This window comes from Dipodomys ordii, unplaced genomic scaffold, assembly GCF_000151885.1.
Source record: "Dipodomys ordii isolate 6190 unplaced genomic scaffold, Dord_2.0 Scaffold188, whole genome shotgun sequence".
NCBI classification, from domain to species: domain Eukaryota; kingdom Metazoa; phylum Chordata; class Mammalia; order Rodentia; family Heteromyidae; genus Dipodomys; species Dipodomys ordii.
Window position 1 is genome coordinate 532,280 of NW_012267404.1, and position 16,070 is coordinate 548,349.

The following is a 16,070-nucleotide window of genomic DNA, read 5'->3' on the forward strand; positions in this document are numbered from 1 at the left end:
AATATACTTAGAACTCAAAAAATTAACTCCTCCAACAAATCCTCAAAGAACTGCCTGATTAATAAGTGGGCTAAAGACTTAAGAGAGACTTCTCTGAAGAGGAAATAAGAATGGCCAATAGACACATGAAGAAATGCTCAACTTCTTTGGCCATAAAAGAAATGCAAATCAAAACAACATTGAGATTCTACTTCACTCCAGTTAGAATGGTTATAATCAAGAAATCTAATAACAGATGCTAGATATGGCCAAAAGGGAATCCTACTGAATTGCTGGTGGGAGTGTAAACTTGTTCAACCACTTTGGAAAGCAGTATGGAGGTTCCTCAAAAGACTCCACATAGAGCTCCCCTATTACCCAGCAATCCCACTTTTGGGCATTTACCCAAATGATCACAAACAAGACCATACTAAAGCTACCAGCACAACTATGTTTATTGCATCTTTATTTACCATAGCTAAGATATGGAATCAACTCAGATGCCCCTGAGTAGATGAATGGATCAAAAAAATGTGATGTATATATGTGTGTGTGTGTGTGTGTGTGTGTGTGTGTGTGTGTGTGTGTGTGTATCTATAGATATAGATATACACACACATACACACACAATGCAATTCTAGGCCTCCATCAGAAAGACTGACACTGCCCCATTTGTTAGAAAATGGAAAGACTTGGGAAAAATTATATTAAGTGAAGTAAGCCAGGCCCAAAGAAACATAGGTCCTATGGTTTCCCTTATTTGCAATAACTAGTATATGTCTAGACAAGCAGAAAAGGTGAAAAGCTGTGTACGTATGACCATATAAGATGATGCTAAGCAAAATGAACCCCAAGATAGGAACACAAGAGGTTTCATCTTTGTTGCTATTGTTTTAATGTATTTATGATGTACTATGTGATTTTTTTTGTTTCTTTTATATGTTCTTCCCCCATGGTATAACCCCTGTTTTCACTGTATTTGATTCTTGTATATACATCTTGTATATACATTTTTCTAATTTGGGGAGGGGAAGGAAAATAACAAAATGCTGAAACAAGAATATAGGTTGAGCCAGGAGCCTGTGGCTCACACCTGTAATCCTAGCTACTCAGGAGGCTGAGATCTGAGGATCACAGTTCAAAGCCAGTCTGGTCCCGAAAGTCCGTGAAACTTATCTCCAATAAACCACCAGAAAACCAGAAGTGGCGCTGTAGCTCAAGTGGTAGAGCTCTAGCCTTGAGCTGAAGAGCTGAGGGACAGCGCTCAGGCCCAGAGTTCAATCCCCACGACCCACGACCGACAAAAAAAAAAAAAAAAAGAATACAGGTTGACCCATTGTAACAATGAGATGTACAAGACACTATGTTGGAAGGAACTTTATCACTTCAGGTTGGGGGAGGGAGGAGTTGGAGAGGAGGAGAAGGAAGGGATGGTAGGGGAAAAACAAAAGATGGGGTAACAATGCTCAATAGGAAATGTACTCATTACCTTACTCATGTAATTGTAATCCCTCTGGTACAGTATTTTTACAATAAAATATATATTAAAAAATAAAAATCTAAAAGTAAAAAAAAAAGTAAATGTTTAGTTATTCTAACAGACTGGAAGCTGGAACATTCACATATGAAGATCTAAAAGCCAGAAATAAGTCCTGAGGCAGTGGAATCTTTCACTGTCTACATTATTTGGTTTATATGAAATACAGATTAAATATGTATTATGAATTTCATGGAGTTATTTGGTGGAAAACTGTTAATGGACAGTTTATAGTTTAGATTGCTCTATGATCCAAGAATCTAAATACATGCAAAAATGACTAGAAAAAATAAACTTTAAAAAGATTTTTATCTTTTTTTTTAATCTGAACTTTTAAAGTTGTATAAAAACATCAGAGTTGTGCAGCAGAAGCATGCTGGGCCCATAAACTTGTATTAAAATGACAAGAAAGACTTCACTGAAATCAACCAGTGAAATATCACACCCATATTAAAAACAATATTTTAGGAGGTTACAAAAATAGTATATCTAAATATATAGTTAATGGCAGGTAACATTAGTGGAGTATGTACTGTATACAAGAAGCAATGCTAATTATTTTGTATGTATTGTTTTGTTAAACCCCATGCTGCCTCTAAGGGTGATTATTCTCTTTACAAACTAGTAGTTTATAAAGTCAACTTTCATGTATCTTATAATACTTAAGATAATTTGGTTCTAGCAAAGGTAAATCAGTTATAAATCATCAGTTTTATCTGTCACTTATTAAATGTCCTCTTATAAATGTTTTTGATTTATGCAATAAAATAATTTAACTACAGAAAGTAGGAGTTATACTGCAATTTTAACTTTTTTTTTTTTTTTTTTTTTAGTGTTTGGACAGAGGCGCCAAAGGCCAAATACCCACTTTCAGCAATTTTGTTTCAACTGTTAGCCAGAAGAAAGAAGCTGAAAATAGAAGTTCACCTACACATCTTGTTTTCCCTAACATCAAGAATGGTAATAGTCTCTCTCTCTCTCTCTCTCATTCTCTATGTATATATACATATATATATATATATATACACATATATATATACACACAAACATATGCATAGAAATATCTTGGCTAAGAATGGAGTATTCAGCTATTTAAAAGTTAGATTTCAATTATTCATATTTGTTCTGAGTGAATACAGCAACAAGAAATAAACTAGGTAAATATGTACATAAAGAAGCAAAATCATTATTTTAGATCATTGTTACCTAAAGTAATAATGAAATAAAAACTCATGAATAATAAGTTTGATTAGAGAACCAACTACAATAAGACTTTTATATGTCTTTTTATTGTACAGTTAAGCAGCCTATTCATCACTGTGACAGATGCTTGAAATAACTTAAGACCGAGTTAATTTGGCTCAGGGTTTCAGAAGTTTCAATCCATGTACAGTAGGCTCTTTGATTCTGGGTTGTTAGTGAGGCAGAACATTATAGTGGGGAGGCTGTGGTAGAAAAGAACTTTCCACCTCATGGTAACCAGGAAGCAGAGCAAGAGGCAGGAAGAGGCTAGCAATAAGAAGCTGAGATTGGGAGGATTGTAGTCCCAGGCTAGTCCTAGCAAAAATGTTCTCTAGACCCTATCTCAACAGAAAAATCTGAGCCAGGGTAGTTTTTGTCTGTTATTCCAGCTCTGTGGAAAGCACCAATAGTGATTCTCAATACATAATATCCTGGGCTAAAAGTGAAACCATATCTCAAAAACAACCAGAGAAAAATGGCTGAATATGTGGCTCAAATGGTAGTCTGCCTAGCAGTTCAAGTACTGACTTTATACCCCACTACCTCTATTAAAAAAAAAGAAAGAAAAAGAAACTAATGAGAACATTGCCATTAGAGAAATCAAATAGATGGAGCCAAGTACTCTATGTAAATGGCATTAAATTATTTTAAAAAGTATAAGTAGGCCAACAGGATAACCTCCTTTTATTTTATTGTTTTTTTTTTTTTTTTTTGGTTGTGGGGCCTGAACTCTGGGCCTGGGTGCTGTCCCTCAGCTCTTCAGCAAGGCTTGCCCTCTACCACTTGAGCCACAGCACCACTTCCGGCTATTTCTGCTTATATGTTGCTGAGGAGTAGAACCCAGAGCCTCATGCATGTAAGGCAAGCACTCTACCTTCCCAGCCCAAGGATAGCCTCTTTTTTAAACTGGAAACATACTAGAAGAACATGTAGAATTTTTTTTTCAAATGTGCAATTACTCACCAACCTAGTAATTCATCTTTTAGGAATTTAGTCTGAGGAAATAATGAGGATTATTTATGAAAGTATTTGAGCCAACCTAAGTGAATTGATTACTTAAATTATGTTAATCTGTATTGTAAATGTTAGGCTTCTAATGAAAAAGAATGTGCTAAGTATATAAAGTGATTAGAAGAGCACTTACAATGCAATTATAAAAAATTAAAAGCAAGCTATATAGTTAATAGCTAAAATATGACTCTGATTTTTTTTTATGCCAGTTCTGGAGCTTGACCTCAGGGACTGGGCTGTCTCAGAGCTTTTTTGCTCAAGGCTAACATTGTACTACTTGGCCACAGCTCCACTTATGGTTTTTTGATGGTCAATTGAAGCTGGCTTAATAATCCTTAGATCTCAGCTCCCTGAGTTGCTAGGATTACAGGATTGAGTTACCAACATCCAAGAGATCTCTTATACTTTGAGCAAAGAAAGGAGCCTACAAATCTGTTGATGTTTTTATCAGAGAGGCTTGAGTGTAAATTAAAGTATAAATCAATCTAATTAAAATATAAATCTATCATTTATCTATAAATCTATAATTAAAGTATAAATCTATCTTGCTTTATCACATGGAATATAAATTACTTGTGTATTTTAAGTGTCCCACACCATATAAAAAGACAAAGCTATCCTGTAAAGATCTTTTTGTAAGAAGCTTCATAAATACTCTGGGTTTTTAACTTGGGGTCCTATAAGCCTGAAATCAAGGTATTGATTCAGTTGGGCTCTGAGCAAGAAACATTTCTAAACTTCTTCAGGTTGTGAGCAAAATATTTTCTTTGTGCTTTTAAGACTGATGTCCTATCACCTTGCCCAACTGTCAGTCTGGGATTACTCTTAGTTCCTGGAGACCACACCTACAGTTCTTTGACATAAGTCTTATAATATCAAAGCTTACTCTTTCAATGTAGTGTTGAATCCCCTTTATGATTCCTCTCTCTTAACTTTGTCCTCTAGAACACTGGAAGATATTGCTTCTAAAGGACTTGTGTGATTAGATTCTTACCTACCTAGATAGTTTTCCCTGTTTTAAGGTCATATTTACAGGTTCCAGGGTTTAGAACCTAATTGTATCTTTTTTTGGGGGGTGGGGAGAGCACTCAGTCCAACTCATAATAGAGGGTTAAGAACCCTAAGAAAACTGAAATGCAAAACAAAAAAACTGAAATGCATGCAAGAAAGAATGATAGTGGTTTGAAAGTGGTAGATAACACAAACTTCCTTGTTTGGATTTTTTGCCCACATTCCTTAGCCTTTGATTCCACTCTGTGACTCCTCTCTACTCCTTTCTACACAGATATCTTGATCTCTGAATTTAGGTTGTAAACTCATATATCCACAAGTCTAGTTGTATTGACTCTGAATATGGTTTTCTTATTTGAATTTCCACCACTTCTCTGCTTCTCTCTTTTGATGAATGAGACTTTAGATTAAGTCTTCCATACTTAAGCATATTTGTAATTCTTGGATCGTTTGAGAAGCTTTTCTTACTTGCCAAAAATATTATTTCCTCAGAAATGTATCATTCTTGGCCATTATTATAACTTTCTTCTTTTGCTGGTAGCAGAACCTATGCCGGTATTTTCTAACAGCTTGTCTGCCTTGTCTTCAAGTGATATTAGAGAGGCTGCAAAAACCTAGCGTGGGTTTACCTAACAGCTGAGGGATGCCTTTCCTCCCTGTACATCACATGACTAGATATGCCTGTCAAGTTGGCTGTCCTTTTAAAGATCTGAGAAATGTAGGAGTTTTACCTACTATAACAGCTGCTAGAGATGATACATCTTCAGAGAAACAATCTAAAAGATAAGTAATGTAGGAGTTGGGGGACGTGTGGGGTGTAACACTGCATTTTCTCTTACTCTTTTATATTATTCTTTCTAAACTTACCATGCCTCTTTTCAGACTTATTTAAAACATTTTTTAAATAGCAGGGAACATATTTTAAAACATCAAAGAAATTCTTTCTCAAATCTTTTAAATATTTTTACATTCTTGGTAATTCAGAAAAGAATGGATATGAACTCTCACCTTTACCTTTACCTTGAGGGCAGTATTTCATTTGTAGCTCAGCCCATTTCATGAGTATTCTAAGTAGAGGCCTGATGTGAAGTCTATAATGAAGTCTACAATTTTTCAGACTCTGAAAAAATTTGCCGCACTAAATTTTTATAAACTCTCAAGAAATGCATCTTTGCCAAGGGAATTAGTGATTAGGTCTGGGTGGGTGGGGCCTGTGATCTATTTACAGGTAAAATAACAGACCTTCACAGTTTCTAAGACTCAGGTACAAACATCAAACAACCTGTTCTAAGAAATGAATCATAGGGCTTACTGCCTAAGAAAAAGTACTTGCTGCTTTAGAACCCTACCCTAGGAGTATCTCCAAGGCCTCAAACAACCCTATCTCTAGTTTTCCTTGGAAAATGAACAGATTTTGAGCCAAATTTGGAAGATCTTTTCCTAGGTCACAGTGAGTGAATACTTTTGGATTCGGCTTTTCCGAAGAGGTATCTCAATGAAGTACTTAAAGTATTTTGCTACGTTTATTCATTTTCTTATCTATCCCTTTACTAATCTATATGATCCTCAAGATTTTATTTCAGAGAAGGAACAGGTTACCTTTTTACATTAAGTCTAAGGGTTTTGTTTTGTTTGGGGGGGGTTGTTGTTTTAATGTGTATGCTAGTCCTTTAATGTGTATGTTGGGACTTAAATTCAGGGCCTGTCCCTGAGCTTTTGTAAGCCAAGTCTAGCGATCTACCACCACTTGAGGCAGTGTTCCACTTTCAGCTTTTTGGAGGTTAATTGGAAATAAGAGTCTCAGGGACTTGCCTGCCTGAGCTGATCACAGTAACTCAGATCTCAGCTTCCTGAGTGAGTAGCTAGGATTTATAGGGATGAGCCACCAGTACCTGGCAAATCTAAGTTTTTGGGTAACATTTATATGTTTCACCAATCAAAACTATAAAAATTGGTTCAGATGTCTGTCACACTCTTCCCCGCTGTCCCTTGAATTCTTTCCTGTTTCTGTATGCAACAACACATTTGCATTTCCTTCCTTAAAAAAAAAGTAACCACATGCATTATTATCCAGCACCTTGGTTTTTTTTCAGTTAGTATATTCAAGATAGCTTTCTATATTAGAATACACAAAGTTTCCCTATCCTTTAGCATAACCATATTCCATATACCATTTTATTAATAAATACATTAGAATTTATTCATACTTCTGTTTGTGTCAGTTCTTTTGTTATTATAAGCTACATCACAATGAAGAATTCCATTTATGACATTGTGGTCACCTATAGTATGCCTATAGACTATTCCTGGCAGTGTGTCAGATCTTACAGTAAATGCTTTGGAGGCGGGGAGGCAAGGGGGAAGTACCAGTACTGAGGCTAGAACACTGGGCCTCGCTCATACATAGCTTTTTCTGCTCATGGCTAGTGCTCTACCACTTGAGTCATACCTCTACTTCTAGCTTTTTTCTGGCTAACTCAACATAAGAGTCTCAAATATTTGTCTGCTTGGACTGGCTTTGAATCTTAATTCTCAGATCTCAACCTCTTGAGTAGCTAAGATTGTAAGCATGAGCCACCAGTGCCTGGCATTTCCAGATTTACAGTGCCCTTCAGTTTGGACTCCGTCAGTCTCTAGGAAGCAGCATCTATGGTACATGTAGCCTGTACTCTAAAAACTTACTGAAGAAAGAAGTTGAGAGGCATTTTTTTTCTGGACTTCTGTCATATCCATCAGAAGACTATAAGACATTCTCTGAGATAACCTATTGTAAGGCATCTACTTCATTAAAGATAAACTTTTATAGTCATTATTTTTTAGTATTCTTATAACTAAATCCATAAAAGAACATTTTACTTGTTCTTTTTATTGCAGTTTTGCAAACACACACACACACACACACACACACACACACACACACTTCACTGAACTTAGTAAAAAGTCCATCTCTAAGAACCAGTGAATGTATTGCTTTTCTTGGCATTTATGGCTAAAGTCCTGTGAGTCAGAGGATTGTTTTCCCAATTTCTTCCTTTTTCTCTCCCACCTTCAGTTTTATTTTTTGCTAAATGTTCAGAAAAGTCATCTTATAGACACTGATGTAAACACCACCTGTTATGACTAATCCACTCTGGTCTTCCCCTGTTTCAGCTTCATGCCACTAGTGAAGCAGTCAGAAACAGTCCAAAGAACTAAACTGATAAGAAGAGCCCTTCACATTGTTAATTTATGACCTGCCTGGTACTCGCACATTGTCAGCTATGATACAAAATAACCATGTCTTTAAGTCAGCTATCTCTAACTGGCAGTATGACTAGAAACAGTTACTTAGCCCTTGTAAGCTTTTATTTACTCATTTTTTACAATGAGACAGTTGGGGGTGAGGAGCTGTAAAATATCTTCTATACCTAACATGATTTAAAGGGTAATTTCCCTTTTGTTGTTGGTCTTTATTGAATATTTTTTAATTGAGACATTTTATAGTTTACTAGTTCCTACTTTTTGTAGTTTCCAAATAGGTTTCCACTTTACTACTTGCTTGCATTAATGATATTTGTCCACTAGTGGAAACAGTAGGGTTTTACAACTTTTCAGACTGTTTGAATTTTGATTCTGTAACTTACAAACTGTACCATCCTAAAAAAAGTTAGTCTCTCAGTATTTATTTTTTCCATCTGTAAAATTAATTAATGAAAAGCTATTATATAATGCTAGATGTATGAAAAGGCATTTGAAAGATATTCAATTCCTTGCTTTATGAAGTAAACTATACATACATGCATATATACATTCATACATACCTATATATAGAGAGAGAGAATCCTAAATATATAAAGAGGAGGCAGCACACACTAAATTTGGGAAGAGATTATAATGTGCTAGGTTACCATTACTCATACCATGAACAACTAATTGCATACATTTTTAACAAGTCAAAATATGTCACACATTTTGAATAGAATCAACATCTCCATAATAATGACTAAATTAAAGCACTCAGATTTATTTTAAAAACACTACTAGCACTTCAAAAGACAGCATAATCTCATGCCAATTACATTACCCCATCCTTTTTTCCAGGAGTAACTACTGTTGCTTTTTTCTGGATTCACTCTATGTGAGTATGTGATTCACTCACATAGAGTAAATCCTGGGAAACAAAGGACAACTACTGGAACATCTGACAAAGTTCTCATTTGAATGTGATATTGTATTAGATGTCTAGGAGAAATATGGTTTCCAACTGTTCATAAAGTACTGTAGGTTAGAGCTGTGAGGTAAATTGAGTGTCCTTAGTTGATTCATTCAGTTAGTAGAGTAAAAATGATGAATAGAGAGGGACCTCATCAGTGCACTGGCAATCCAAGAGAAGAATACGAGTTTGGGCTAGGCCCACCTGTTCATTCTATCTTCGTTTAAAGAATAGGACTATAAAGGCAATTATGAGTTTGATGATGACCAGCATCAAATGCTATTAATGCTCAGATGACCTCTGTTCTGTGCAGAGTGAAACTCTCAGGCCACTGTGATTGTTGGTCCATTGTATAAGATATCTATGTCTGCATTCCTGTTTTTACCTGTTATCTCTCTGGAAGCTTAGATAACCATATCTTAATCTTTCAAGGTTTTGAAATTGCACAAGTGATGTGCCTAGTAACCTGGGTCTGTTTTTTAATTCCTTATGCTACATATTTAATAGGCTTTTTGCATCCAGCAGATCTGTCCTCAAACTGCAGGAAATAAATATTTTGTTGATATATTTCCTTCCTTCTACTTTTCTAGCCTCTTGTTCTAGGTCTTCCTATAATTCATAATGCCAAACCTTCTGGACACTTCTGTACTTTTCTCACTATTTTCCTTTTCTTTTTGTGCTAATAATTTAAGGAAATTCCTCAAAATCCTTTTGTCCCCTTCTTTCCTCCCTTCCTCCCTCTCTTTCTTCCTTCTTTCCTCCTTTGTCTCCTCACCAACATCACAAGAATGATAGGCAAGCACCATAACCTTGAACTAATATCCCAGCCCTTTATTTTGAGACAGTGTCACTGAGTTGACTAGGCTGACCTCAGGCACACTGTTTAACCCAGACTGACCTCAAACTTGAGATTCTTCGGACCTATCTACCCAAGTATCTGGAATCTCAAGACAATAAATAAATATTTTAAAAATAAAAGTATACTATTGAATATTTATGTGTAATCATAAATTTAATAATCAACAGTTCTTTCCATGCCCTGAATAGTTTTTATTTTTATAGAATTTCATCCCATGAAGACAATTAATGATAGCTTTTTAGAGTTTCAATGACCTGCTTAATAAAGTTAGTTAATAAAGTTAGTCAGCAATAGGATCCAAGGCTGATACTTTTCCATTACTTATGGCACTTAGGATCGTAGGGTATAGCATTTTGCAAAAGTCTTTTCATGTCATTACTTCCTTTCCAGCAGTTGAGGATAAAGAACAGGCCCAGATTCCACTTGTATATGATCTGCATTGATTCTGTTGCCATCTGCACTGGCTATCCAGGAACAATCTACATGTAGCCACTTAAAGATAATGTTGCTTGGCATGGTAGTACTTGGAGGATCAAGAGTTCAAGGGCAGCCTGAACTACATAGTGATGCCCTGTTTTGAAAAAGAAAAAAAATCAAATGCATGGAAGAGAATTAAGTTTTAGCTGGGAGATAATAGTGCCATCTGTAATCCTACCTACTCAGGAGGCTCTGAGGATCATAATTCAGAGTCATCCAGGGTAAGAAAATCTATGAGACTCATCTTCAATTAACCACCAAAAAGCTAGAAATGGAGCTGTGGCTCAAAGTGGTAGAGGTCTAACCTTGAGCAGAAGAATTCAAGGACAGTGCCCAGGCCCTGGGTTCAAGTCCCACAACCAACAAAAAAAAGTCTGAGACTCCTCCAAAATTACCAACATAAAGCTGGGTTGGAGGTATGGCTTAAGAGAATAAGCTTATAAGCAAGCTGAGCAAGCATGTACGCTCAGCACTGGCAAGAAAAAAGGAAGAAAATTAGTGGGTTTGGGGTTTTTTTTTAAGTTGGGTCTTTCTTCATTTTGGTGACTGCAGCTGTGGATAACTACATATGACACTTCCTACCAGTCAGCCTATGAAAGCAGTGAGCTGGCAAAATTAGCTAATGATCTTAATACGCTTATCTGTAGTTGAATTATGATCTTCATATGTTAAATATACTGCCAGCCCTTACCACAGCCCTTATCCTTACACTGGCTTCAGGGATTTTAGTTAATGTTTCTAAGCAACCAACTAAAATTGGCAACAGTATATTAAAAGAAAGGGAAATGATTACTGCTTATCAATTTAGCACAGAGTGTTCCCAAAGTATTGGATGAATGAAACCTAAATAACAGGTTTTCACTGATAAATATATTTTTTACCTTTTTCAATGTATTATGATCTCCCATATTGCAGACAAAGTTGCATGTAACAGAATAAAGATTTTCCTATTCTATTTATGATATCACTTTGAGATTTAATTAATCTCCATCACCATAGTTATTGATTTTCCTCTTTTGAATTAGATTTTAATAAACCATCTGTGAGACCAGGCAGAAAGCCTGCCTCAGAAAACAATGCCTTGATATTCAGGGACATGAGAGCAGCTGTGAGCTGTTATTTTTCTTTCTTAATAACTGAATGTCAGATCCTGTAGTTTGGCTTTCATTCACTGATTTGAGCAAAGGATTTAGCTTTTATTTCTGAGTCAAGTTTTAGTAACATAATATGTTAACATTGTACATTACTCTGTAGTACAACTAAAACTAGATTCAGTCTAGGCCTCTGGTTCTCACTTCTACCTTTAATCCTCTTGGTCTTGGAATTACTATTTCCCTATATAACAATCTACTCACTCTCAGGCTCTGCCAAAATCCATTTTATTAATCAGATTTCACTTTTTCCTAGGCATGATATTAATAAAAGTGAGTGCATATTAAAATGTGTATATGTTTTGTTTGTGATTAAGTTAATTTATATTTGAATTAGTCTGCTTGCATTTAATAGTGTTTTTAGCCCGGTTGAGAAAAGTGTATAGGAAGGGATCAGATACAGTAAGCCTGGTGAAGAGGAAGAAAAACTATAGAGGAGCCCCAAGAGATCATTGTGACAACACCATTATTGAAGAAAGGAAATGATTATCACTTATTACTTTCCTAAATTAGTAGAAATTTCCAAAGAATAGATATAAAACAATTCACCTTTGTAATTAGAGTTAATTTCACTATGCAAGACTTAAAATGTTTTACAAACTTTTTAAAAACTTTTCTCAGGCTGGGAAGTTGGCTCAGTGGTAGAGTGCTTCCTTTCATGCATGAAGCCCTGGATTTGATTCCTCAGCACCACATAAGCGAAAAAGCTGGAAGTGGTGCTATGGCTCAAGTGGTGGAGCACTAGCCTGAGCTAAAGAGCTGAGGGACAGCACCCAGGCCCAAAGTTCAAGCCCCATCACTGACCCAAAAAACCCAAAAACAAAAAAAACTTTTCTCCTATGTAAGAATATGATTATCAGGAAAAAAGAATATCTTCAAATGACAGGTCTTTGCATAGTCTAATCTAAAATATTTCAGAGGGTGGCATGATGTCATTTGTTTTAGAAGACTAATGATTTGTGATATAATTTTTTAAAAACTGTAAAAAATGAGGGAGGGAAGAACCCCTCTATACAACACCAATAAAATTATTTTAAAAATAATTTGCAAAAATACTTAATTTTACTTGCTAATAAATTAGACCTTTGTTCAATTTGTGCCTATAGTATAAATGACTATAAACTGAATATTTCCATATTTATTAAAGGATATAAAATCATCTCTAGATCTAAACTAAGGGAACTTAATAGCCTATTGCTTATTGTCAGTACTACAGTCATCTCACCTAAAACCATTGAACAGTTTGTTTCAATACAGTCATCAGCATCATCTAAGAGCATATTAGAAATCAAATTTTGTGCCCCACATACTCAGGGGGGAGCCCAGTAATCTGTTTAAATAAACTTTCCAAGTGACTCTGATATGTAGTAAGGCTTGAAAAACATTTCTGTCAAATACAAAAACCTGACATCTTTATCTTCTAATGTGAAAGTTTGCTTTAAAATATACCTGTGTTAACCACTTTTCCTTTACTGTGACAAAAATACCTGAGAAATGTACTTGAAGGAGAAAGATTTATGTTGGCTCACAATGTCAAAAGTTTCAGTCTATGGTCACTTGACTCTATGAACATCATGTCCAGGAGAGTGTTGCAGAAGTAAAAGCTGCTCACCTCGTAGAAGCTGGGAAGCAGAGAATGGAAGAATCCAGAGACAGCATATACCCTTCAAAGACATTTCCCCAATAACATATTTCCATACTAAATAGATTTGACTTAGCCTATTGAAGTTTCTGATAAGTCCAAGGACAGACAGATAGATACTTGAATGAGAAGGTGAATAAGGAAGAAAGGAACTTTATACTTACGTCACTGCTGTGATTATTGAGATGATTGTGTTTGCTTAGTTGAAAATATAGCCTATTAAAGTAGCAATAAAATCAGTCTACCTTGGAATTGTTATTTCTAATTACGTACATTTAGAATCTATAAAACAGACTAGGAGAAGCAATTGAGCAGGTGACAGGGACCTGTGGAAGTATAACAAAGGATTCTTGTTATCAGTGTGTCAGGACAGAAAAAGAAGGTAAGGCTAAAAATATTTTAAAAAAAAGATAATGACTAAAACCTTCTTAAACTTAGCAAGAGGCACAACTTCATTTTGATTCCACAGAGCTAACCATATTTTCAAATACATCATTTTTTACCTGCTATCTGACATACATTTAAATTTCACATATGTATAGGTATCATTCTGAGTTCTATATCCTGTTGGTCCATGTATCTGATAACACATCAATATAATACTGTCTCCTTTATTATAGTTTCAAACATTTGGTATCTGGTAGAACAGTACTTCTTTTTCTTTTTTAAAGAAACACATTGGCAATTCTTGTCCCTTTGACCTTCCTTTTACAATCCACTTTTTTAAGCTCCAAAGTGTTGCTGGGATTTTTACTGAATTGCATGGACTCTACAGATCAAGTAGGGAAAACTGGGTTCTTAATGGTATTTAACATTTCTAGCATTAATGTGGTAAACACCGTTTTATCCTTTCCTTTCCTTATATTTACTTAGTTCTTCATACCTTGACAGTTTCAGTACTTTGTCCATAGAGATCTTAACGATTAATAAATCAGTACTTAATACAAAAAACTCAAAAATAGTTTTTTTCTGTTAAATTTGGTTACTATTTGTTGCTACTATTTAGAAATTCATCTACTAGACTAAATTCAGTTATCTTTAAATATCTAGATTCTTCGAGATTTCTAATTCTGGGTGTCTTTTTTTTTTTTTGGGTCCGGTCGTGGGGCCTGAACTCTGGGCCTGGGCACTGTCCTTCAGCTCTTCAGCTCAAGGCTAGCGCTCTACCACTTGAGCCACAGTGCCACTTCTGGCTTTTTTTTTTTCCTGCTTATGTGGTGCTGAGGAATCGAAACCAGGGCCTCACACATGCAAGGCAAGCGCTCTACCACTGAGCCACCTTCCCAGCCCCCTGGGTGTCTTTAATAATTTTTTTTTAATGTCTCTTCTCACTGACTTCTAGAACATAGTTGAATGAAAGTGCTGATCGTAGGCTTGTTCTTGTGTTATATTATTATATCTGAAAAAGAATACTTGTTACTATTTCCCCATTAATTGTGATGTTTGTAACCTTCAAATAGAAGACAGGTGTTTTAAAATCAAGAATTCAGTGGCTGGGAAGGTTGCTCAGTGGTAGAGCACTTGCCTTGCATGCATGAGGTCCTGGGTTCGATTCCTCAGCACCACATAAGCAAAAAGAAAAAGAAAAAAACCAGAAGTGGCACTGTGGCTCAAGTGGTAGAGCACTAGCCTTGAGCTGAAGAGCTGAGGGACAAAGCCCAGGCCCAGAGTTCAGGCCCCATAACCAGACCCCCCCCCAAAAAAGAAAAAATATCAAGAATTCACAATGTAGATTAAATAGTTTTTAATAAATTGCTCACATGAGAAATCATGAAGTCCATTTTCTCAACTCTTATGCAATAAAACTACACTTAAGAATAAAAATTTAAATATACTGGCTTAGAAAACTTATAAATAACCCCTCTAATTTTTAACAAAGTAGCTTTGAAAAATTGAAGCTAGACTTAAAGGTTTTAAGAAAATAGCAGCCATGAGATTAGCAGTTCATCATAGTTTGTGTGATAAGGCCAATATTATATGTAATCAAAAGTTATAGCCTTTAATGTTTTCCTTAAAAGAAATGAAAACTTAATGAAATAAATATTGCTCTATCAGAATTTAGTTTTTATGCTTTTTCTCTATTTATTCTCTCTTTAGGGGTCTCTTTAATCTTGTAGTTTTACTACCTTTTAGAAACTAAGCCATCACATCTCTCCTGCACTCAAGACTCATACATTTAGTTATCTACTGAATGTCTGCACTTACATGTCTAATAAGCATCCTATCTTTAACATGTCAATAAGAGAACTTTTGATCACTCCTCTTCCCTCACAGAGGAAAAAACAAAAAACCTTGGTCTGCTAGCATCTGCATTTCAGTAGATTATTTGGGTCAGGCTAAACTGTTGATGTAATCTTTGGCATCTATCTTGTAAAAAATGCATTTCTATCTCTCTTAGCCTAGCTTCCAACAGGATATTATATTATTTGCATTTAGATTGTCATAAATGGGACAGTTTCTTATCAGTTCTACCATTCCAGTCTAATCCACCACCATCTCTTTCTAGATAGTACTATATATTACTACTATAATAGTTATATTATTCTATTATTACCTACTGCCTTACCAGATAATAATACATACTATGAAGCATGTTGAAAGTTTGTGATACTAACCTAATGACACAATATGTCAGTGGAGTCATATACATAGATCATTATGTCCTGCAACATATAAAAGAACTTCATGTATGATAAAAGAAGTGTAAAAAGGCATGAAGTACTGGGTGTCAGTGGTTCATGCCAGTAATCCTAGCTACTCAGGAGGCTGAGATCTGTGAATCCAGTTGAAAAACAGCCTGGGCAGGAAAGTCCATGTGATACTTATCTCCAGTTAGCCTACCAGAAAACTGGAAGTAGAGCTGCAGGTCAAACTGGGAGAGTGCTAGCCTTGAGTGAAAAAACTCAAGGACAGCGCCTTGGCCCTGAGTTCAAGACCCACAACCAACAATGACCAAAAAAAAAAAAAAA

The 16,070-nt window shown here is 35.5% G+C and overlaps 1 protein-coding gene across 1 annotated transcript in view; it reads left to right on the plus strand.

The window, feature by feature from the left end:
- Hectd2 (HECT domain containing E3 ubiquitin protein ligase 2) overlaps window positions 1-16,070 on the plus strand; it is a 64,856-nt gene that overhangs the window by 11,116 nt on the left and 37,670 nt on the right. Inside the window, exon 2 of the mRNA XM_013034318.1 lies at window positions 2,350-2,476. Coding sequence (XP_012889772.1) covers window positions 2,350-2,476 — 127 coding nt within the window. The remainder of the gene's footprint in view (window positions 1-2,349; window positions 2,477-16,070) is intronic.